Here is a 24,082-nt window from a genome sequence, read left to right as displayed (position 1 = left end):
TTGATACACCGAGAGCACCTCACTGAAACACAACATTGTGGTGATATCATATTAAAAATGGCACTAGGAGGCTCCAGATATCTTCTCTTTGCTTTTTAGAATTAAAGCAAACAGGCACAAACCTTAAAGGGGCTGGTATTATTAGCATAGATAAGCTTAAGTCACTTTTTTTTCGACACAGGTTTCTTAATCTGCTGGCAGCAGAGTCACTGCAGCACGTTAGTGTGTGCACACAGTCCCGCAGAGTTTAAATGACTCTGCAGTCAATACTTTTGCCCTTCTCATATCCCATCTACTCTCCATCTGAAGCACCAGGTTACACAAACATCCAGTGGAAACCCACACACGATCCACCTCATCTACCAGCGTTCATGTTTTACTCAATTATTCCTGTTCAGGGTGAAAAAGGTCCTGAGCCTCTCCCAGCATACATTGCTCCCCAGGAGGGAAAACATCCGGAACCGCTCCGTCACTGAGCCAGCGCAGACTGTTTCTCACATTTTCATTCAGAACCTTTTTTTTTTTTCATGCGACTTGTATTTCTTGTGAAAGCAGAACATGTGAAGTCTGCAGTCTGACAGAGTGGGCACTGGAGGCTCTAGGGGATGGTGGAGTTACTAAGACCTGGCACCAGCGCTCTGTCTCCAACTGCGGGAAAGCAGACACCACAGACCTTTGCCATTTAATACATGATGCCTCCAAGTGGCAGCGAGGCAGGGGAGCCGGGTAGAAGAAGGCCCGCTGCCAGAAGTGTCCTGGTCTCTCAGTATGAGCAGTGGGCACTTAAGTTTCTGACAACTCCCCCCTGAAGCTCCCCTCTGAACCAAAGACCTACTGTGCTTTCTTTCTAATGGACACATATGGTTTTCTTATGCAGAGAGGGACTACAACCAATATTTTTGGTTTTATCCTGCATTCAGTCTGACTTGAGCGCCATGTGAAAAAGCACAACTTCCTTTATTCTTCTGAACGAGGCTACGGCAAGTTTGCCAACGCTGGGTCATCCAGTAAAAAGATCAAACCGGGCCCATCTTTTTTACCACCGCGCAACATGTCAACACATCCCCCCGCGTTAGCCGATCAAATGCATGCATGCAAACACTCCTGGTGGTAAACTTTGTAACACGAACGCTGTGTTTCTGCTCTTTTAATCATCTAGACCAGAGATAAAATAATTGTTGTTGTGATAACTTTCCAGAATTTTAAATCTGAGAGTACAAACAGCTGTGCAGCAGTTTTGGCCTTCGATAAGCTTTTTGTAATGAATTAAGCTGTTGCTCAAACCGTATTTCCTGGATGATATTTCATGCCATACCAGTACCTGAAGCAACATACCAACACTTTGAGCTGTTCTCTCTCTGAACACCCACTTACCTTCATGTGAGGTGGTTTAGATTATGCGGCCAAACTGTTTGGCTTGTTTGCAACCTGCCTGATCCTCTGAAAGCCTGTGCACCATAACTGCAGCAATGTCAGCATGTGAACATATCTGAATAATTAATACAGTGAGTGTAATATTATCATAACTGATGGAAAGGATCATGAAAAGTTCACGAGCTTAAAAGCTCTGGGAAAAAGCTAGTAAGTGGACACTCAGTGAATAGGCTTCTTTTTTTGTCAAACAGAGATATAATGGCCAAGCTGGAATTTTAAATCAGAGAAAACTGCATCTGCATTCCAAGTTTGGGAAGCTGAATTAAGTGAGGCATGTGATGAACATCATGCTGTATTTTTTTGCTTTCGCCCACTGTTCAAACAGCACAGAGCGGATGAGGTCTTCCCCTACACCTGGCGAATATGACCTCTCAGGAAGGACATCCAGTTCATGAATGGTGATGATTTATAGCACCTGAGAGAAGAAATGCTAATTCGTTTAATGTCAAGACGTAATTTGTGGCAAGTTGCTTGATTCATATCAAACATCTGGAAGGCACTATGATTTCTTATGTGCTGGTGATAATAAGGCGATTTTCACACAGTGGAAATGGATGTGTGTGTGTGTGTGTGTGTGTGTGTGCCTGCCTGGCTGGTTTTGCTCCTGCTGACAGAGTAATGGATCTGTTCATTGTTGCATGTAGACGGTGTGTGATGTATGAGATTCATTTGAAATTCTCTGTCTTAAATGAGGCACTCACATGTCTCCATATGGGAGGATATAAACTCGAAGGCCGATGCATTGAAGGAAAATGAACAGAAGTTGTTCATTTTTGCGGTCATCGTTGCTGTGAAACGGTTCTGATCGTTGTCTTCCATCCAATATATTTCCCTTAATGTAAAGCCCATTTCATGCACAATAAATATGCCAAAAACACAAATGGCTGCAGTGGTGTAAAAAATAATAAAAGATTTGTTATACGGGAGATTTTGAAATGAGGTAAATCGAGGGTAAATTCACTTAAATGCCAATTAAATCAGATGTTTAAAAAGCATTTAAATGGACTGCTTGCGTACACTTAATTTGTCTTATATATATATTATAATAGTTTACATTTGAGTTAGTTAGATGTGCAAAAAAAATGTATCTAAATGAAATAATATGACACATTTCCTTGTAATTCCATTATGCAATTCATTTTATTGCCAAGTTGATTTTGAGTATAGTAACAAACAAAAAAAACATGACATTTTTCACATTGGCTTTTAATAAAAATAAAAGCCTTATCAACATGATTTTATCAAGACACCATAATTAAATGAAATTATTATAAAAACCCACAATTGAAATTTACACAAAAAAATTAACTATAAAACATTTTTGACATGCAATAAATACATTCATTTCACTAAAGCAAAGTAAGATCAATATTGACACTGAAAAGCAGAAAATGCAAAAAAAAAAAAAAAAAATACTGTTTGGTTTAAAGTATTGCTTTTAATTGTCTTTATGGTATGAACTGCTGTAAAACCACAAAGCAAAACACTGAACACTGCTGATGTTTCGTGCACATCTGCTTCATGCCTGCTGCAATAAGATCCCGTCTTCCATTTTTTTAAAAAAACAAAAAAGTTCATTTCCATTGTAAATTTCTCATGTATGTATTCTGTCATGTGTTTTTCCATCCATTCACAACTACTACTGTCTGCGTGGCGGTCTGTCGTGCTGCTGAACTTTCTCATCCCTGAACCACAGTCGGGTGCATCCACCTCAAAACGTCAGAGTGATCTTCATTAGATCATAATCCATCATTTCTACACATCAACTTTTTCCAAAAACCAAAATAGACTCCTGCATGTGTGTGTGTGTGTGTGTGTCTTGTAAGTGTGTGTGATTACCCTGAGGCTCTGTAACATTTTGGCACCGGTTTCTGCGTGTGTCGAGTGGAAGCCGTCAGTGGAATCGGCTTTTCTTTTAAAAATGGCTTTTTCTACAAGAAGCGACACTCCAAACGGAGCAGGGCAGCCTAATTAAATCTGACCTAATCTGGAGCAGCAGTCTGCCATCCAGCTGTGTGTTTACGTGTGTGTGAGTGTGTGTGAGTGTGCTCAAGAGATATACAATCGAATGCTCCCCCCCACCCCACCCGACACTAACTTTCACTCCTCTGAATTCCTGCTTGTTTTGTCCTTGCTCTTTTTGTTTGTCTTCAAATTTAAACTCCCGGAGCAGAAGTTGCACACTGTAAACGAAAAAAAAAAAAAAAAAAGATTCAAGCCAGGAGTCCGCTCAGTCTGCTCTGTATGTGTTCAAGGTAGAGAAAGAAGCAGAGATCCAAGCTAAACACATGCAGGAGGACATAGGCAGGCAGTCCTCCCCCCCTTCACTATTCAACTACAAAGAGCCTACTGTGGGTCATGTGCTGATTGGGTGATAATTGTTAGGTCTGGAAGGAGGATGTCATCTCAGAGGGCACACTGACATGAATGTTAACACTAAAAACCTGACAATGACCTGCGGCAATCAACAATGAAAAGGCAAAAAAAAAAAAAAAGTCCTCACAAGATAATTTGCCAAAAGAGGAAATTTAAACAGTAAGCTCACTGACGGGTGGAAAAAAGAGGTGAACAGACACACAAAGCAGCCAGTTTTCCTTTGTTATTTACTGAAGGTTATGACTATCAAGCACAAGCTATTTTTCTCTCCGTTTCTGGTTCTTTTCCTCGCAACCCCTCTCCCTTACTTGTTCTCTCCATCTCAGCGCATGACTTGGCTGGTGCAGCCGAGGCCCCACTCAATTGTGCAATTTCATACATGTTTACTTTACTGGCATCTTTCTGAGCATATTTTCCCTGAACATTTCCCCTCACATTATTCTGCATTTCCTCTACAACAATATGCTGTCTTTAATCTCCCCTTTGTAAGCCGTTTCTTGGCGTGGGGATCAGAATACAATAACGATGTCAGATTTTTTTGCCTTTGGCCCATCATCCGCTGTATTTTAACACATGCCACAAAGTTCATTTTGGAAATTGATCAGGGCTTAAAGAAAAAGAAAGTAGCTCTTCACATAAACATTTAGACAACTGTCTTCTTCAGCATGAAAAACAGCTGGAAGTAAGTGGATCATGGGAGAAGGAGGGAGGCGGCGGGTGCTGTGGGTCAGCGGTTTGTGTTAAGTGTAAGAAGAGAGAAGGCACAGAGAGAGGTAAAGAGGGAAGCTGTGAGCTTTGAGGGGACGAGGGCGGTGAACGAGAGTGGCCAAGGGAGGAAGAGGAGGAACGCTAAAAGGAAGCAAAGTGCCCGAGGAGAGGCAATTGTGGGACTTTCTAGGGGATCACAAGAGTAATAAAAAATCACAATACAATGATTTTTCCAGAAAAGTGCCGTTCAGAGGAATAAATCTAAAGCAGCTGCTTGTAATAAAGACTCTTGAAAGTGTCAAATATCTCCCTTGTACTTCACCCTGCTACACTGTGGGAAAGCATCCAGACATGTAGATGGACAGGTGCACTCTGCGGACACATCAGAAAAACCTCGCACACATACACTCGTACAAATTATTGCAAGAATCACTTGTTTTGCTGAAGGCACGTTTGCATTAGCTGAGTGAAGAGTCAGATTTTGGTTCGATTATTGGTATTATTTGGCTGTAGCTTACATTTAAACCTCGTAAAAAAGAAATATGTACATTCGACAGTAGTGACCTTTCTGCGCTGTAACCTCATGATTAGCCACATGCAGGACGGCTTTGGTAACAAAGTCGGTCGGAAGTTTAGCTCGACGGCGCGACTCGTGAAAAAACTACAAAGATTGTCGCTGAGTTTTGTTTTCGAGCATCGAGGACGTCTGCTAAGTGCTTCAGTCTTTTTGGCACGCACCGTGAAATACAATAAATGTCAAACGGCGACATGATTGCCGACTCTTCAGGACCACGCAGCCTGTCAAGAGTCGCATTGGTGACCTTGGGCCCGCTGCTTGCTGCTGCTAGAAAGCTTAAAGGCATGCTTTGCATTTTTGAACATTAAACCTAAACCCTTTTTTGGTCGTGCACGGTGCTGCTGGAGCTCATCCAGGTCCCCGTTTTTTTTTTTTTTACTTCTATATTGTTAGTGTTAAAAAAGTTACAGGCCTGGGATGGTTGCCATAACATGAGAGAGGAGTGAAACGGCCAAAAAAAAAAAAAAAGAAAGAAAGAAAGAAATCAAACCACATCTCATAGTTGGTGGTTTATGTTACTGCACTAATATGTGCATCCATTCTATAAAAAATAGAATTAATGTAACTAATAAACCCTTTTTAAATGCCTACTTATATAACATCTTCATCCAAACCACTTTGGTGGCAACGAGGGATTTTCTGGCTTGGGGTGTCAAATAAATAACGTTAACAAAGGCAAAATGCATAAAAGCCCATGGGGTGAGTGGCTACACCAGTAAATTGAAACAAGACTCATCTAATTTGATTAAGTGAAAACAACCACAAAGCAAAAGAAATACTGCCAGTTTTTTTTAATTATGATTTACGCTACACTTTCTAAGCTCTTCATATTAATTACGGGCATAATATCGAGTAACTATCGTGAAATAATCAAGATTTAAATCCCCCCAACATCCTCAGATCGTAACAAAACGTCTGAGTGGCTCACCGTGCAGCCCTTGAAAGCCCACAATGTCGTATTGCCGTGATACTGAGCAGAAGTTTATTCCCAAAGAGCAATAAAGGGAAGGAAAAGAGAAGATACAGCCTACTTGTTTTCTGAATGGAGAGTTTTAGAAGTTCGAAACAGGCTTTCATACTGAGACAATGGCTCGCGTCCACCCTGCTGTGCTCTCCCTGCTCCTCTCCCTCCCCATTCTCCGTCTCTCTATCTGCCTCTGAGCAGAAACACACGGCACATCCTGCTCAGCACAACACACCAGCCAAAAGTTCACTTCCTGCTCCTCAGCGCTTCTCCTTCACACCAGCCCTATTCCCAGGGCATGCATTAGCAGCCCCTCATACGCTCAAATAGCATAGCGATACACAAACAGACAAGCAAATGCTTCCCCTTTCTATAGATACACCACCCCTCCTCCTCCTCCTCCTCCTCCTCCTGCTACGTCGGACGCGTTAATGCAGTTAAGCAAATTTCAAACGGCGCACATCCTTCTGAAATCTTCGAGCTTTATCTTTCTCTTCCCTCTCGCACAGATTTGAAGTGACAGTGGAAACACTTTGTGTTATTTTAATGGCGTTTGGCAAGGGAAAATGCAGAGACACGTTTTCATTTCAGCTACTAAATAGGAGAGAGTGAGGTGACTGAAATTCCCACGGCTGACATCCGCCTGTTCTAACACGTACACGCATGTGAGGATCAAGTTCTTACTACCAAAGTTTCACTTAATTTGTTTTTTTTCTTTCTTTCTTGTCACAGAGCTGAACAACAAAATCTCTAAACTCGAAGAAGCACAAACTGGCTTCCTGTGTGGTTCTGTGCATGTACGACCTCTGTCTGACTCTTGTCAAAAGTTCACTAACCTCTGGAGAAAAGAGGCCAAACAATATGAGGGCAGTTTTTATGCTCAACTGCTCATCTGTTTAAGGAAGTAAGAATAATGCACCATGTCTTGTGAGCAAAGAGAGATTTCAAAACGCAAAACGCTTGTCATCTAGATTTTACTGTACGTGACGCTAAAACCAAAGATCAATGCCGTGTTACTGACTAAACTGTGGATCGGAAATTCTTAAAAACAGTTAAGGTACTATCAAGATGACTTGGCCTTATGTTTGAACAAAGGTCAGACCGACAAACGCCTCTGTGAGGACGACACAATAGAAAATGTATACCGCATAGTACAATAAAAACAAAAAAATGTTAATATCACATGTTATCTCCCCACCATTAAACTGCAACAAGAAATGTATAAACACAAAAATAACCACAGGTTTAACACAGGACAACTGCCCTGTTAGTAAGAAAATTTACAAAAGTGTGTCAGTGTGTGTGTGTGTGTGTGTGTGTGTGTGTGTGCATGTGTGTGTGTTTGTGTGTTGATGTTGTTGATCTAAGGTTTACAAAAGCTTAGCATCCCCATGCTGGGTTCAGTCCTGAGGTAAGCACCAGTTTCACGTGCGCTGCTTTCAGTTCAAATTAAAATGAAGTAAAGAAAAGTAAGTGACAAGAAACAACATGTTTGATATGATCATATGCTACAGAAGAGAAGCCCTTAAATTATTGTTACATAAAAAGAAGAAACAATTGCAAAAGTTAGGCACATTGTCTGTATTTTCTTTCTTTTTTTTTTTTTTTTTGAAGCCTTTAAGATTCACTACGTCTATCACAGTGTATTTATGGCTTTAGTCTTCACATTCACCCACTGAGGTTGGCATTGGCACTATAGTGGTCACACAATCTGAATGAAGGACTAGTAAAAGAGGAAAAAAAAAAAGTGGAAAAAGAAACAAAGAAAATAAAAACATGTTCTTTGGAATAAAGATTTAAAGACAAGAATGTGCCTTCAACCTGCAAACCTGTAAGTGCTCTTTTGTTTTTCAAGCTGGAGGAGCTGCTGGTCAGCCAACACACAAATATGTCACTCTTTGTTTCCGCATTTGATACCAGCAGAGGAGAGAGGCTAGACTATTTGCTGGGTCCGGGATATGATGTTAATAAGTGGATCAGAGGAGCAAGATGGCAGGCATGAAATGGGACATCATGCCGGCGAGCAGTGCGAATTGTCCAGGAGAAAGTGAGATTTCACAGGGATTACTGAGGCGCAGCAGCTGGGGAGCGCTGTTCACCCGCTGGCTTCCGAGGAAGACCCACAAACCCCTTCTTGTGTTCGTATCGCTGACAGATTAGCAGCTCGCTATGTGTGTGTGTGAAGGGGGAGCCTATATGCATCCGGTGTGTGTGTGGAGTGCTTCTAAGGCAAAGGGCTGGATGCAGCGCTCACTTTGGCCTGTCAACAGTAGCAGGGCTCCCAGACAACAGACTACAGGGGAGGGAGGTCAAATAAGAGGCCGGACAGTGGCGTCCAACAAGACCTTTGACAAACTCCGCCATTAATCATCAGTCCGCTATGAATAGACCACTTGCTCCTGACGGTAAATGACATATTTCTGCGTCCCGGTGCCTGCCTCTCTCCTCAGCTGTATCCACGATTGCAAATATTACACAATGTCAAAGGCAACACCCATGATTCGTCTACACCACGAGATGAAGCTACACTCGTCATGACCAGGGCTTAGTGTGTCATCAGTCGGGTATGTGCAATCATGTCCCAGCTATGAGATCACAGGGCCGTGCTTGCTGCGTCTCAATAACAACCGAAAGCTGAGGGATGATCGTCAAAACTGCAAAGGAAGTTTTTAAGCTCAAGGATGGTCGAGAGTGTAAGGCTGATTCAGCTACCATTACTGTCACATAGCATGAGCCTTTATCCACACAAATATGCAGAGGAGTGGGGTTCTTTCATGAAAAAAAAAAAACGTGTAGGAAACAAAGCAGAGAAGACTTTACCGAAATGCTGAGGCAATGGCTGTTATCATTCAGTCATTTCACATGATGGGAGAAGCCGGAAAACGAGATACATAAATTGTCCAGTACCCCAAAAACAGAAAATACAAAAAAAAAAGAAAGAGAAAAAAATATATACTCCCATTACTTTAAAGTCCAGGTGAGTTGGCTTATTCATATGGTGAAAGTTCTGCTCAGGTCTGGACGAACCCTGAATGTTGTCCTTATGTGCTTTTTCTTTTTTTTTTCTTCTTTTTTTTTGTACAAAGATGACTAGTACACAGGTTTAGGGTCAGATTGCAAAGTTTCCTTGCAACAGTTTTTCTTTGGATTTCCCAGGATACAAAAATAAATAAAAACAATTTCATTTTGGCTTTCAATTTTTCACTTTGGCTCAATGGCTGGAATTTTTTTTTTTTTTCTTAAAGAAAAGTTTCTTTGCATACACTGTACATAAATACTGTACTTCTCAAAGTGAGTGTCCCTTGGTCACGTAATAGCACAAAGCTCCTTTATGAAGGAGCACCTTAAGATACATTAGATGCATAGGAAGGCACTTACAGTCCACACATTTTGGTGTGCATTAGCAGACCAACTCCTTTTGGCCTGAGTCTGAGGTGCAGAGGAGATATTGAGTTGAGGTGAATGGCTTTAGAATACTGCAAATTGTGTGTGCACACAGACCTATTGGTGACTGCCATTTATACATGTCATATGTCTTAGCTGGGTGAGTAGCGGTCGATGGTGCGGCCTTCAGAGAGGGCCTGTGGAGGGGGCAGGGGTTGCCCCAGGACATCCATCTTGTCGTGGGTGAGGCCCAGGTGCTCCGAGGCCAGTTTGGAGAGCGGGTACAGGCTCTCCATGACCTTCGCGTCGGCTACCAGTTGCTGCTGCGCTTGGATGAGCAGCTCGTTGGCCTTCTCCTGCTTCAGCCCCAGGTGCTCTGCTGTGTATTTACTCAGAGGATAGATGCCCTCTGCAAAGTCCAGCTTCACTTTCCCGTCTGCGGTAAGGCCCCCCGCCGTCCCTCCACCGCTGTGCATCTTCATGTGGCTGATGAGGTTGCGCTGCTGAGCAAACTTTCCCCCACACACCTGACATTCATACGGCTTTTCCCCGGAGTGGATGCGCATGTGCTCGGTGAGGCGGTACTGGCGTGTGAAGCGCATGCCGCAGGAGTCGCAGGCGAAAGGTTTGAGGCCCAGGTGGCTGCGCATGTGGCGCGTCATGGTGCCACGCTGCGTGAACTTCTTGCCACAGATGCTGCACGGGTAAGGCCGTGTCAGCCAGTGGGTCTTCTCGTGTTGGCGCAGAGTGGCAGGATCTTTGTAGGACTTCTCGCAGCTGGAGCAGCGGTACGGTCGGATCATCTCCCCGATGCCCCCTGAGTTCAGTCCCTGGCCGGTCTTGGTCTCCAGGTGGGGCAGACTGTTCAGAGCGCTGCTGCTGTTGAGGCTCCCATAACCGTTTGTGTTGCCGCTCATGTTTTTGGAGCTGCTGTTATTGCTGTTTCCCATCTCCCCACCAGAGTTGCCGTACAGCTCCTCCTCTGTGTGCGTCTCCACATGTGCATTGAGCTGCTCTGAGCTGGGGAAGCCTTTGTCACAGGGGATGCAGACATACAGATTGTCCCCGAAGCTCTCCGGCTCATACGGCATGTGGAATCTCCCCATTGGTCCAGACGGGGACGGACGGCCCTCGCTGCTGCCTGTCTCCTCGGTGCCCGACCCACTTTTATCGTCTGCTCCTTCACTCTCCTCCCCTGTCTTGTGATGGTTATGATGCTGATCTCCATTTTCACCACCCTCCTCTTCATCCTCATCCTCATCTTCATCTTCACCTGTGTACGACAGTGGCTCGTGCTTCACCCAGCGGTAGATGTTGCCAATTTCTCTGCCTGCCTCTCCACCGTCTGTGGGGGTGTCTGGGCTGGGTGGGCACGGGTAGCGGTCCGTCCCCTGGGAGCCTGAGCGATGCAGGTGGGAGAGGTGGGGACCAAGAGGCTGGTTGAGATGGGGGAAAGCTGGAGGAGTGAGAGCATCTGCCTGGTCGGATGACTCCATTTTTTCTGAGGGGAAGGCCCTCCCGTTCGTCCCCTGCATGGGACTCGTGCGGTCGCTCAGAGTCCCGTCTCGCTCCTCATCATTGTGAGTGTTTGCCAGATGGCTTTGGGAGGGTGTGAGCTGAGACTGGGAGGTGGGGCTTTTCTTGGAGAGATCAAGGCCAAAGGGGGAGCAGTTCCTCTCAGAATGACCAGGCCGCACGAGCTGGGCAGGCAGAGCTGACGGCAGGGACGGGAACACCTGAGAGCCCTGGGTGGAGGTGGGAGCATACAACTCCCCAGTGTGGATGGCTAGTCGATGGGGAACTTGCTCCTCTAGTGGTGGCGCTCGGGGTGCATGGCTATTCAAAATTCCTCCTGGAGGACAGGACTGAATGACAGGAGTAGTAACCCTATACCTGCCACCACTCCCCAAACCCATAATGTTGGGCCCCATCTTTGCATAGGGCAGAAATGCAGGACCTGGGCGGGGAGGGTACTTGCCATTTCTTCTCAGCTTCTTTTTGCACAAAGCCACTAAGTCGAGCAGCTGCAGGTAGCTGGCTGCTGCCAAGACAGCCCCTAAATTGGGTTCAGTGGGGGAAGTGGGGTCTCCATCGCTAAGGCGGCCTGTGTAGATGTAGTCCAGAATGACCCTGAAGACCCCTGGACTCACCATCTCGTGGTCGAGGTTGATGAGATTGTCATGGACCACCAAAGATTTCAAGTAGAGGCTGCTGGCAGCCAGAATGTTCTTGTGAGCTCGGAAGAGGGCGTTCTGCACCACAATGATAACATCACACAGGAAGCCCTTGGTGCGCTGGCTGTTGAGCTGCAGGAGGAGATCCCTAGCATGACTTGGAACTTCCATGGCATCCAGCATTGTCTTCAGTCCGCCACCTGCAACAACAGATATCTGTAAAACATCATGCAGCATTTCAAATCACCAAAAAAAAACTGAAAAAAAACAATTAATGTGTAATTTTCTGCACCACTGGGAAGCTTATTGATGTATTTTATAAAAGGAATCTATGAGAAGTTGTGATTCACACATTAGATTATATCAGAATGTAACTGAGAAGCCAAAAGCTTTGACTGCCAACATAAAGGTAAAAAGTCATGAAAGAAAATTGTCAGAGTAATAACGAAAACAAAAATAGGCTTTTCATATGGATGCATTTATGAGGATTAATTAATAAGAACTGATTTTCTTTGAAAAGACAACACAGCACCTCATTTTCATACATCTTATTGCAAACTCATAATTACAGTTTTATTATTTCAATTTGTTTCCTCTAAGCTATAAATGAAACATTTACATAGTGACGTCGGTTTAATTAGTAGATTTCACTCGATAAAGCAAACACAAAGTGCAGAAGTGATGTGCGGGAAGTGCACACGAAGGCCATTCAGTAAAAGTGAACTTTTGCTAAAGGTGAGCGCTCGCACTGGTTTTCTCATTATCAGAAACTCAACTCTGTGCATTCACTTCCTCTGCAGCGAGCAAAAAGAGAGAAAGAGCTAAAGTTAGACAACCGCAGATATATATTTTGTAATTGCTGGCTTCCTGATAAAGTATTCCAGAAGTGCTGTGCAGAGTTTTTAAACAAAGCAAGGGATGAATGTTTCACAAGTGTGATGAACAGCAGGTATAAACCTGTGGGGGGAAGGACACATCCAAAAAAAGATACGTCTCTCAGCTCGCCTCTCTGCCCAGTCTTATAAGGAACACGGAGCTCGCAGGATGTAAATCAACCGTGGACGGTTCAATACTTTACATTGAGATACGCTCCAGGGATCCACTCCACACACACACACACACACACACACAGAGACGCACAATCGCACACACTCAGACATCAACACGAATTGTTCCATCAAGCTTAATATAAACTGTATCAGCTGCACGCATGAAGCGCCGTGTATTGTTCAATCAGTGGCATCTGAGGATAGTTTACTTACGAGATTAAACGACTCAAACTGTCCCTAAGGGCTTAGTCTCACTGATGGGAAACAAGCAGCTAAATAAATATCATGTCATCTGTCTGATCGTAGTCTTCCTGACACCAGCTCATTCACTTCTTGTTTATTTCATTCAGTGTACTCACTCAGCATAAGAATAGGGAAGTGTGAATTGTCAAAAGAAAAACTAGCACACGAGTTATAAGGAAACCTGAAGGATCCCAAACGAGACCTCATGAGTCGGATATGTTCTCTCGTAGTTTTCCACGGCTATAACTGATTGTTCCTGAAGCTGAAGGCCATCCCTTGAGCAGCGTGTTTTTGTAAAAGCACGTTCAGAATGAGGCCTGTAACGTAGCGAGGAAATGTCATCACTGATGAAATGGAAAATGAGAAGTCAGAATGACGTCCAATTAGGAATCATGCGTCGTAGAGTCATCAATCAGATTGGAAAATATCTTTTAAAGGCAATAGTTTTTAAAAAGTATTATTCATTTTGATTTTGATTTTGATTTCAGAAGGTTCTTACTTGTGTCCTATTTATTACTCAGTATAAGATAATAAATACAAAAAATTAAGAAATAGACTGAATATAAAGACAGGAATGTCAGGTTTAGATAAGTTCACGATGCATCATGTCCCCAGTTGTCATCTGAAGTGTTTCCACCTCTGGGTTTCTCTTTGTGCCTGGTTCTGATTACTCAACGGCCATGTTTTACTATAAATTTCCACGTCGGTCAGATCAAACGTGTTTAGGAATAAGTGTGACAGGAGACATAAGCCAAGCACTTTCCATAAGTTGAATAACTTCTGCAGCCTCCAGTTACTGTGCGGAGCGTGGTGACACATTGTGTACTCACACAGACACAATAAGTGTACATTCTCGCTCGTGTGCGGTTTACAAAGTCATATTATTTTCAAGCAGTTCACTTCTTTGCATCGTGATTCATGATGACATTTGCACACGTAGTACATCTAAACCCACATTTGAAAAAAAAATAAAAAAAAATTGTGAAGCACAAAAAAAAAATCTAATGCACACAGCAACATTTTTTGTGCACCTGCAATGTGCAAATATTTTTGGTAACAACGTGGTTGTAGGTTTCTCACCAAGACAGTTTGTTTTCCTTTGCTGTTTGAGTCAGTTGAGAGGCTACAACTTGCCTTTCAGAATATCTGAACTCACTGTTTAACGTGACATTAAGCGAAACACCACAGTAAAACATGTATTCTAATCTCAAAGGCATGTTTAAGTTCACTGCATCCTGTTAGGAAGCCATCTGTGATTGAAATGATATTCAGTCAGAGAGCATATCTTAAAGTAAATCTGCAACATATAAAAGCTCCTGCAAACACATTCAGAGCCTTCACTACAGCTTGTTTAGTTGGTTTCGCCATGTCAAACAAGCTAAATTAAATTAATCTTCCAGGTTGCACATACAGCACAGTCGCCTGAGAGACTTGGGTCCCTGTGGGATGCAAGGCTGTTTTCATCTGATAGCCTTCTTTTTTAATGACCCGTCAACATGTTGGGGAAACTGTGACGATGGCGATGTAGTTTACGGTGATGGCATTCACTTATTTGCATTAGATTAATATTCATTGTCCCTGTGCTTTGTCTGTTTTGTCACTTTTGTGGTTTGGGGTGAAGCAAAAGACTAAACTTCCTACCTCCACGTTCAGCCTCAGTCACATAAACACGCCAGACATCTGCTTAAAACGTTGTGTTGACACTTTATTTTCTTTCATTTCAATTTGCTGCCCATGCTCATGTAGGCTTGTTTATTTTAGAACCCATTTAACCATGTTCAATTTATGACACTGCTGTAAGTCAGTGTAAATTTGCAAAGGCAGTTTTTCACTGCAGTTTTTATTCCATTCAACCTTATTTATCCTGCCTTTTTTTGGTGAATCACAGGAGGCAAATAGTTTTAGTTAGTTCTGCATTTAAGTTTGAAAAATAGCTACAGACTGGGACTTGAAGTTTCAGTGAGATCAGCAAACGTGATGGAGAATCAGTCAAGTTCCTGTTTGATTGCTATAATCGCGCATGTAACAATCATGACACATTTACAAAGTACTGATAGCGAGATGAGAGTGATACAGCTTCTTCATCTCGATGGGAACTGAGTTAACAGAGGTTATTTACAAGACAAACATTAAAAAAAAAAACTTCATGTTATAATAATCAGCTCTTCTCTGGTTTAAACGGAGTAAGCAGGCAACTTTTACATTCGAATAATTGAATATTTTGCAGATTTTTACGCACATCGTTCCATTTTATTGTGGAATTTCTGCCCCTAAACATTAATGATGGATGTGTCTTACAGTTATTAGAAAATTAAAAACATAAAATGTACTATTTAAAAACTTCTTCCCCTGTGTTTATTAACGATTTGAAGTTCAGAACTTTCCTGTCACTCTCTAATACGTGAGTCTACTGACTACGTGTCGCCGAGAGGACCCCGTCGTCTCTAATCTGCTTTGCTGTGCGCTTCACATATTGTGCAGTAAACCGAATCACGAGTGGATCCGTCTCTCTGAGCTGCAGCGCCTCATCCATCCTTCACTTCTCCTTATCACCCACACACAAATAAAGCTCTAAATCACCTCTACAAACGGGCCGTGTTCAGCTCATTGCACTTTGACGCGTAACAGACAGCTGTTTCTTATACCAACTCTCTCCGTTTCAGACCTGTCAGCAGCACTGACAAGCATCTTTTTTTTTTTTCGTGCAGCTACATAAAATCTCGGCTTGTACAGAGAGAAGTGGAAATTCATGCACGAGAAAAAAAAATCCATCCAAATATCCATAAAACATTCTCTAGTGCGTCTGTCTTCACCTGTGCTGACACCATTACGCACGGCGTCCAGTAGGGACTTTTATGATTTTGCTGCAGCTTCCTTATTAAATTTACAACAGGATTGGACTCGTGAATAAGCTGAAGTTGCGTTTTAACGAATGTAAGTTCAAAAACATTTTTTTTTAATTATTAAACTTGAGAGACAGGTTTTTTTTTTTATTATTTTTATTTTGCAGACTTGTCTTGTTTTTCACTCGAAACATTTTCGATCATTTTGCTGATTTTCTGAAACCTCTAAAAGTCGCCTGAAGAATTTTACATTAGCAACACAATTTACATTAATTTGATGTTTGCTCTAAGCATAATTATTTTAAAATAAGAAACAGGGAAGATGTTTCAATCGACTTGAATTACGTGCGTAAAAACGACTAAGCGGAGTCTTTCCTGTCCATGTCAAAATGATACTGGAATAAATCGAGATTTAAAAAACAAATAAATAAGCTGCAGGATTTGAAGTAAGTTCTGCTAATATTTTAAAATTTTAAAAAATAATTTCTGACAGCATACACTCCGCAGTTCAGTGACTAAAAAAAAACTAAATGTCACCCTTTCCTTCTTCTTGTTTGGGTGCCTGTGTACAAGCATATCAGCTCTTACCTGCATGCCCGATGTCTTCTGCCATCCGATCTAAGTCTCCCTTAATGATCATCTCAGCAGTCTCTAGGAGTCATATCTGACGTTTCAGCTTTGAACTGCCAGCCTCCAAAAAACCATGCCAGTTTTCCGAGCGCGTCTGCCAGCTCTTTTTTTTATGATTATTAATTGATATGAATTTCTTCTCGCTCCTTAGGTCCGTCCTCCCACCCACTTTCCTCCCTCTCCCTCTGTCTCTCTGTCTCTCTGCCCCTCCTCTCCCTCCTTTCTCATCCCCTCCTATATATAAAAAAAAAAAAAATACGTGCTTAGACCAGCTTCATTTTCCTGCTATTTTTTTTTCTCGTAATTTCCTTTGCTATTTTTGAGACGGAGCAATAACGCGCACCGGGATGATAATGGAGCCTCCGTGCGCCGTAAGTGTTTTAGCGCCCCGTGTGATGTCAGTCTATAATAAAACTAAAAGGTAAAATCGAGGGCAGGAACTTCAAGTGACCCCGACTTGAACTTCTCAACACATCGTCTTAAAGAGACAGGCAGCTATTGTATACATGCCTATATGTTGCATATTTATGATAAGCCTGCCCACCCTAACTTTGGAGAGAAGTTGCTGGAAATAAAACTTTTCGTGCCAAAAAAAAAAAAAAACTAAATTAAACTCCCTATCAAACACTATCATCTATCAATTTTATTTTGTCTTTCTAATCAGTTTTAATTCACTCACAATCTGTGTTTGCTTTTTTGGTGTAATTGAGGAAGTAAATGTGTTGCTGTTTGGTAATTGAACACTTTTATTATTATTAATTAAGGAAATCAGGAAAACGGTTAAAATGAAAGTCTTTTTCTCTTCAGATCTCCATTGAAACAAACTGCCTGAAAATGAGCCTTAAAGAGGAGAATGAGTGATAGGGAAACTAAAAGGAGGTTTAAACACGTCCCCTCCCTCCCTCTCTGTCTCTCTCTCACAGGTAGAACACCTGTTGTGCAGTGGAGACCCTCAATCGTCACCTGAAATGGAGACTCGAAATGGGCAGATAAAATCCTCCCCTAATAACAGGCACCTTAACGACATATGGGCCTTTTCTGGTCACATTTAAACAACGTTCTCGACCACTTAAAAAGCGGTCAAGCTTTTTTTCTACCACATGAGATTGATGTCATAATATTATAATTATTCTAAATAATGAAAACGCAGCTGTGTGCCATGACACAGAGCACACTCCGGGCACTCGCTTACACATACAAAAAAAGCAATAAAAATATGTTTCCCCTTTTGTGGAGAAGTCTCTCCTATTTAACTTTAAAATAAATTATTAAAACATCTCATTTTAGGTGGGTTTTGTAAATTCTAAGCTTATTTCTTATTTTACGCACACACGCTGAGCTGACACAAGACCTACAGCGTGTTGGATGATTCATATAAACAATTTACATGTATCAAGGTTATAAAGGTAAAAAATAAAAATAAGTACAAGTCAGTGTATATCAGATAAGCTTCAGGCCGGACGTGTCACATCACATATGGTCCAGATGCTCGGTCTTTGTCAGCATTGGCTACATCAATCGGCTCAAAGCGTAAAGACGCATAAAACAGCTGGATAAACTCATCTCTGTAGTCCAACTAAAAGCTGTTGATTCTGATTCAAACTTTGATCACACGTCTGCCTGGATGCCATCCCTGCCTCTGTGCCGTATCCCGTGTCTTACCTCGGACTCATGTCTGGTGCTCTGGCCGTCTGTCTTCTCTCCTTTTCGGCATTCCCTCATTAAGATCTCCGCGGTTCCCTCCCGAGTCCAGCTCTCTCTCAAAACGTCTCTTCCGCGTAATTTCGCAGTCCTCTCTCTCCCGGTTTTCCCCTCTTTCGCCCTCTTCCACACACTGAATTTCTCACGTGTTAACAAGACTATCTGACACTTCAGACTGTGTTGGGGTCCGGTCGGACCAAAACCTGCCGGCTGAGACTTTACGCGCACAGCGACACCCAATGGCAGCAAGTCCCATAGGCCCTGTCCAGGCGGACGTGGTGCGCAGTGATGTGGGGGCAAATGGAAAGGTAGGACAGCTGTGGAGCATCTTATGGAAAACACAGAGTCACCATTAAACGGGATATATTGATGAGTTACACAGAAAATCAGCCTCATTGTTGGTCAAAAGGTCCAAAATACTGCAAAAAATAATGGTGTTTAAGCTCAAGTGAGTTAATATTCAGGGATGAATATCCTTCAGATTCACCATAACAAGTATTCAGAAGTAAAAGCAGCCCACAATTATGTAAAAATCCTACAGTTAAAATGTACAAAAAAGTACCCAAAAGTACATATATATTGGTGTCTACAAGTTTCAGCATTGTTATCTTGCATGATTGGATAACTGATTTATTAACATTAATGATCCATTAACATGTAAACTGCATATTAATGTTGTAATCGGAGCTGATTAAACTGTTTTATATACTGCAATAGAGTCAATGTTTTATATCTAAAGAGCAAATCATACATTAGGTGTATAAACTCTTAATTTGAAAAGTAACTACAGCTTTAAAATAATGTGGTGGAGTAAAAAGTACAGTATTTCCCTCAGTAATGTAGTGGAGAAGTATGAAGTAGTGGCAAAATGTGCATGTAAATTATGTTTTAAACCATATTCAAGCATGGTATCTGAGTGTTTAGTTACAGTAGTGATATGCATTAAAAAGTGTAGCAGTGTTGTGGCCTCACAAAAACGCCTCGACCGTGTGTCAGATGCCCTTTGGCACCATTTAGAACTTTATTTTTTATTGTTAACCATTGCCTAAGGCTTGATTGTTGTATCATTTCTACAGCTGAAGTAACTGACAAAACATTTCTGGAAAAATTCTGCATGTAATCAGTTTCAGTGTCTCTGAAAAAGCACATTTTGATTTAATCTGTACGCTGCAGTTAACAGGAGTCATTAACCATCTCTAAACATTAACTCATGTTTGATGTGCTGCTTTAGATGGATTACGTTCGTCAGGCCTCCAGCTCAGGTCTTTCCACTGGAAATCCAGAGGTGTTTGTCAGACCGCAGATTGAAATTAATGAAACTAATTATTTTACCATCACGCTGAGACAGTGAAACACTTACGGACTCTGAGGCCTGTTTGTTTTGATCACATCAGCAGCTGACTATCTCGTAAAGCATGGAGCGTCTCTTCCTCTTCAAATTATCCGACTTCAAGGTGCCGGCGTTTCATTAAAACGATCTGATCCATCCCAGGGCTCTGGTGAAGTGAACGAAGGTATTGTCTCTCACTTCCATGTTCCCTTGATGAACTGATGATAACCTCGCAGGCAGAGGTGGGCAGAGTTGTGTAGGAGAATAGATATCTTCTATCAAGGATGTGACCGGGTTTCAATTCATGGTCTAAAATAGTCTCCAGCAAAGGAAACGCATAGTGATGTCACATGCTGCTTGTCAGGTAGGTTATGTGTTTTACAAATTTCTTTCTGCTTCAGTTTACACACATTTAAAACTGTATGATTATGGCTGGTAATGTTATTTAACCCCTGAAGTCCCGAGCAGAAAAAAATACAGAAAGTTTGTATTTATATGAAAATTAACTCTATTAATTACTCGTCTCAAATATGTAATGTGTATAACTGCATGCAATGTGGCAGATTTTACATGTGCCGATGTTAAAAAATGCATTTTTATTAGGAATCTGAATGTGACACCTCATTACAGAGCTGTAGTCCAACTAATCAGAGTTAAATTTGCAAAGTTTTTGTTGTTTTTGTGGGAAACATGCACCTGCAATCGCCTCCAAACAGACAAATAACACAGGTAGAAACTGGTTAGGTGCAATTAGATGACTTGTAGTCAGATTCACTCAGGTAAAACTATTTGAAGATGCCAAGTGCCAAAGCCTAGAATTGAACTTATTTACAAAAGCATCACTTAGTAGCATTTTTTTATGACACATTGCAGCACGATAGCTCATTTAGCTCGTAGAACCAGATTTACTGGTACATTGTCTGATAGCGAACACGACAGCACGGCTAGGACAGATATAACTGAAGGCAAGCTTATATCTGGAGAAAAGCAAAGAGTCACCAAGAAATTGTAAAGTCCTTGGATCAATTCCAGCCTGGGACATGAACTGCATGTTTCCTGTCCACCTCTTCACTGTTAATCGTCCAATAAAGCGAAAAAGAAAAAAAAAAAGCATAATACTATAAACATGTTGCTTCATTTCTGCCTCTTTGTGTGTCTCTGGGTACAGGCATTGTCTTCCCAGACAGACTTTATCTCACTAATCAATCAGCCTCCTGAGGCCTGCGCTGGACATTAAACTTCAGCCTGTCAAAACACAGTTTAACATACCGTAATCTGGAGCACAGCAGACCTGAAATGCTGAACTTTTAATGAACTGAACAGAAGAGAAAAAAAAAAAAGCCTCCAAATTGCTGGTTGTAAGCAATGATTCAATTAAGGCTGCGAGAGCTGAGCCCCAAACACAGCGCAGGGAGCCCATCCCAAAGCCCGTGCATGTCTACTTTCCCAAAGACCAACACTCGGTCAGGAACCAGAGCTGGAGATAAGGCAGGCTGAACAGCTAAATCCCTTAACAGTCTGCAGTCACCCTCTAAATCACACACCTTTCCCAGCGTTTTCTCCAAGTGCAGGTTTTATACATGTGACATATATCTTAGTGGATATGAAAACACAGTGAGGGGCTGAGCAGCCTGAGTGACTGTAGCCAACTTTTTCAGACATCTGTGATCAGATACGTTGCAGGGTCACCGCGTCTCCAAGGCCCAAAGCACCTCGTTTCAATTTAGCCTTTGAGTGACGAATTTTGCAATCGCCCTGTTATTGCTCCGGTCCCGCCTGCCAGCAGAGAGACAGAACAGCGTCAGACAATAGACAGGACAGTCTAAAAGTGATTTTAACACCTTGAAACAGACTATCTGAGTGCAACGCTCCACACTTTACTCAGCTCACCAACACCAGGTCTGTTGCTCTCTCCTCTGTCTTTCATTCTCATCAATCATCCGTCTCTACTTTCTTTTCTTTCTCTCCAGTGGACATGGCCACACATATCTCCAGATGTTTGCTGTGACCACCCCACCATACCAGACGCACACCCCCTCCAGCTTCAGATTCCCTTCGCCACCAAAAATTGAATGGTAGGCTCAACATTTATGCACACACTCTCTCTTAATTCATTGTAATGAGCGGTTTTGTGACAGCTTTAGCGCAGAGGCGTGCAAGGCATGTCATTTGAATGAGCAGAGTTGTTGTGTGCGTTTGGTCGCTATTCTAGTTTGCCCGTCTGGTGGTGATGGACAATTATCATGCCATGATTAGTGCCAGATAAGAAATGCTGGATTTTTTTTTTCCCCCCCCTGCCTTTGCATAGAGGAAAGCATGTATGAGTGCAAAATAGTTTCTGGTTTTGTGGACGCTGACACCATATTTTATTCCCCAAACATTTCTGGTTATCTTTCCTTCATCAGGGAGGGATGTGACGTTGTTTCAGTTGTTTCAGTTGTTTCAGGTTTCAGTCCATTAAGTAATCATGCAAATTTATGACAGAAATATAAATTACACAAAATAGAAAACATACGAAATATAACTCAACCATTTTAACAACAGAACTATAATTTTCCATAGTGATTTGCAATTTCAGGAAATATGCTCGCTCACTTTCTTGCCAGTATTAACTGATTTCATGTCAGTATGGTGCATAGGAAGTTACAGAGAGTGAGCAATTAGCTTAGCATAGCTTTATACATACTGCCGTGATGGAGGGAAGATAGCTGGAAACATCTGGGGAATGCAGCATTGTGCGTTGAAGCTGTGAACCTTGTTTAATTTTGGTTACTGAGTGCACAATTGTGTCAAATTTGAAACTCAAGTGGGATAAAAAGCCTGACTTTTATTACCCAGGTATAAGGGATCAATCTTTGGGCTGCAATACTGACCAGAAAAGACTACAAGAAGCTGATTTAACAATCTTGAAAGGTAATTAAGGCTTTATCTGGAGCTCGAACCTGAGATCAGAGAATCTTCTGTTGGTTTGTCCAGTTGCTGTCAAATTATACTTTAAATGTCCAGTTTTTCTGAGCATCTGAAGAATTGAGGAAGATCATGTGATATGAGCTTTAGCTCTAGAAATAAATGGACTTTGTACTGCCACTGCTGTGCCAAAAACCTTGACCATAGACCAACCCCTTGGTGTCTCTTGGCCCTTGATGAATGCAAACCCAATATTCACCCTCCTTCTAGCTGGGTTGTGTCTCCTCCATCACCTCGGGGCAATATGTGGCTCTTTAGAAGTTAAAAGCTCTATTATGTTCACCGGATAGTAGCCAACTTGGTGCATGTGCATACAGTCAGTGTGTGGAGCTTTTTTTTCTCCACTCTTTTGTCTGAAAAATGCTGATAAGAGGATTAACATTGGATGAAAAGATAATCAAAATAACCTAAAAAAAGAAAACGCTCTGTGACGCTGAGGTACTGCAGTCGGGTAATCTAATGTGATAATTGTCTGTTGGTGTGTTCCTACCAGTATTTATGAGATCTAATGTTACTGTAAAATTTCGACTGACTGAAAATCTTCATAAATATTGAAACAGAGTTGTCAGGCAACGCACATGTCAACGTTTTGTGTCCTTTTCAGCGACCTTGTTAGCTCGGTCCGGCCTCCCTGCTGCACTGCACTGGCTCTGTTGTAATGCGCGTATGTCCGTGTGTGTGTGTGTTTGTGCGCGGGCCAATCCGGTGCGCGTCTGTGCAGCACATGGCTGTCCGATGCATGGTCTCTGCTCCCTGGTCTCTCCTCATTAGCCTCACACAATGCAACCATTCCCCCTCTCCTCCTCGCCTCCTCCACCTTCCACTCACAGTGCACACAAGAGGAAGAGCGAACCTTTTGTGTTTTTTTTTTTTTTATGTGTGTGTCCAACCTGCGCTTCGTTCCAATGCCTCCTCCTTTTCTCTCCTTCTCCTCTCCACTGAGTAAATCTCTTTTCCGGCTTGATACTGCTGAAAACCATATGGTGTGTGACATCATCAGGGCAGGAAGCAGGGAGAAGGGAATGATAGAGCAGGGGAGAGATTGGCTTGCCAGGTCTCTGTGCAGTGATGTCAGCAGAAAAGCACTCTGGGAGGCCCGCTGGGGGGGTGAAAGCAGAGCAGGTTGGAATTTTTTTTGACTCCCACCTGGATAATCAGAGGGCGAAGGAAGGAGAGTAGAAGAGGAAAGCGTGCTCCTTGAAGGGAATCTTGATGTAATTTGTTAACATTTCAGGTCATGGACTGGACTGTTGGCCTAGTGAGCCTATTACACATTTGTGTGCAGGTGCTGCTGCAGCACAAAATACTTACAAACAAGGTTTTGGCCATCTTTAGAGATTGTGGTCTCATACTGAGATGCTAAAAACTTCTGCAGATCATCTGTCTACCTCTTCCTTTCAGTCGCTGGCAGTCCCAATCTGCTCACCAGGCTTTATGTCTGTCATCCTCCCTCCCTCCCTCCTTTTGTTCTCTGGGTGAACTCTGCAGCTTTGTTGTGAGATCCTGGTCTCCATACCATCACTGCCGACCCATCCAGCTCTCTATCAACACACGCACAGATACACATAAACACTCAGTGAGACACTCACACAGTCAGCATCTCTCTCGCCTTCACACACAAACACACATGCACTGAAATACCCTTTTCCTCTCTGATTAATGGCAGAGCTGGGGAGTGTGCCAGGCAAGGAGGGGAAGGCAT

The 24,082-nt window shown here is 42.5% G+C and overlaps 1 protein-coding gene and 1 long non-coding RNA gene across 3 annotated transcripts in view; one reads left to right on the top strand and one right to left on the bottom strand.

Moving 5' to 3' along the window:
- Positions 1–2,549: 2,549 nt before the first annotated feature.
- hic1 (hypermethylated in cancer 1) lies at positions 2,550–18,197 on the bottom strand. Of its 2 annotated transcripts, none has more exons than XM_008280649.1 (2): positions 18,045–18,197; positions 2,550–11,817 (listed from the first exon to the last, which is right to left on the bottom strand). In XM_008280649.1, exon 2 carries the CDS (start codon positions 11,798–11,800, stop codon positions 9,596–9,598), a length of 2,205 nt encoding a protein of 734 aa, XP_008278871.1. In that variant the 5' UTR covers positions 11,801–11,817; positions 18,045–18,197; the 3' UTR covers positions 2,550–9,595. The 2 variants fall into 2 exon arrangements, with proteins under 2 accessions (XP_008278871.1, XP_008278869.1); XM_008280647.1 differs by lacking the exon at positions 18,045–18,197 and adding an exon at positions 16,341–16,559.
- Positions 18,198–18,335: 138 nt separating this feature from the next.
- LOC103356491 (uncharacterized) overlaps positions 18,336–24,082 on the top strand; it is a 12,669-nt gene continuing 6,922 nt past the window's right edge. Inside the window, exons 1-2 of the long non-coding RNA XR_520141.1 lie at positions 18,336–18,391; positions 21,384–21,488. This is a non-coding gene — a long non-coding RNA (uncharacterized LOC103356491). The remainder of the gene's footprint in view (positions 18,392–21,383; positions 21,489–24,082) is intronic.

The sequence above is a fragment of the Stegastes partitus genome, unplaced genomic scaffold (genome assembly GCF_000690725.1).
Source record: "Stegastes partitus isolate 25-593 unplaced genomic scaffold, Stegastes_partitus-1.0.2 Scaffold204, whole genome shotgun sequence".
In the NCBI taxonomy this organism is placed as follows: Eukaryota; Metazoa; Chordata; class Actinopteri; family Pomacentridae; genus Stegastes; species Stegastes partitus.
This window is presented reverse-complemented; position numbering and strand designations above follow the sequence as displayed.

Bases quoted from the DNA above. Each gene is read 5' to 3' on its own strand.
- hic1 (XM_008280647.1), bottom strand. From the start codon at position 16,392: ATGATCATTAAGGGAGACTTAGATCGGATGGCAGAAGACATCGGGCAT. The intron at 11,818-16,340 runs GTAAGAGCTGAT...CTGTTGTTGCAG, and splicing joins AGAAGACATCGGGCATGCAG to GTGGCGGACTGAAGACAATG.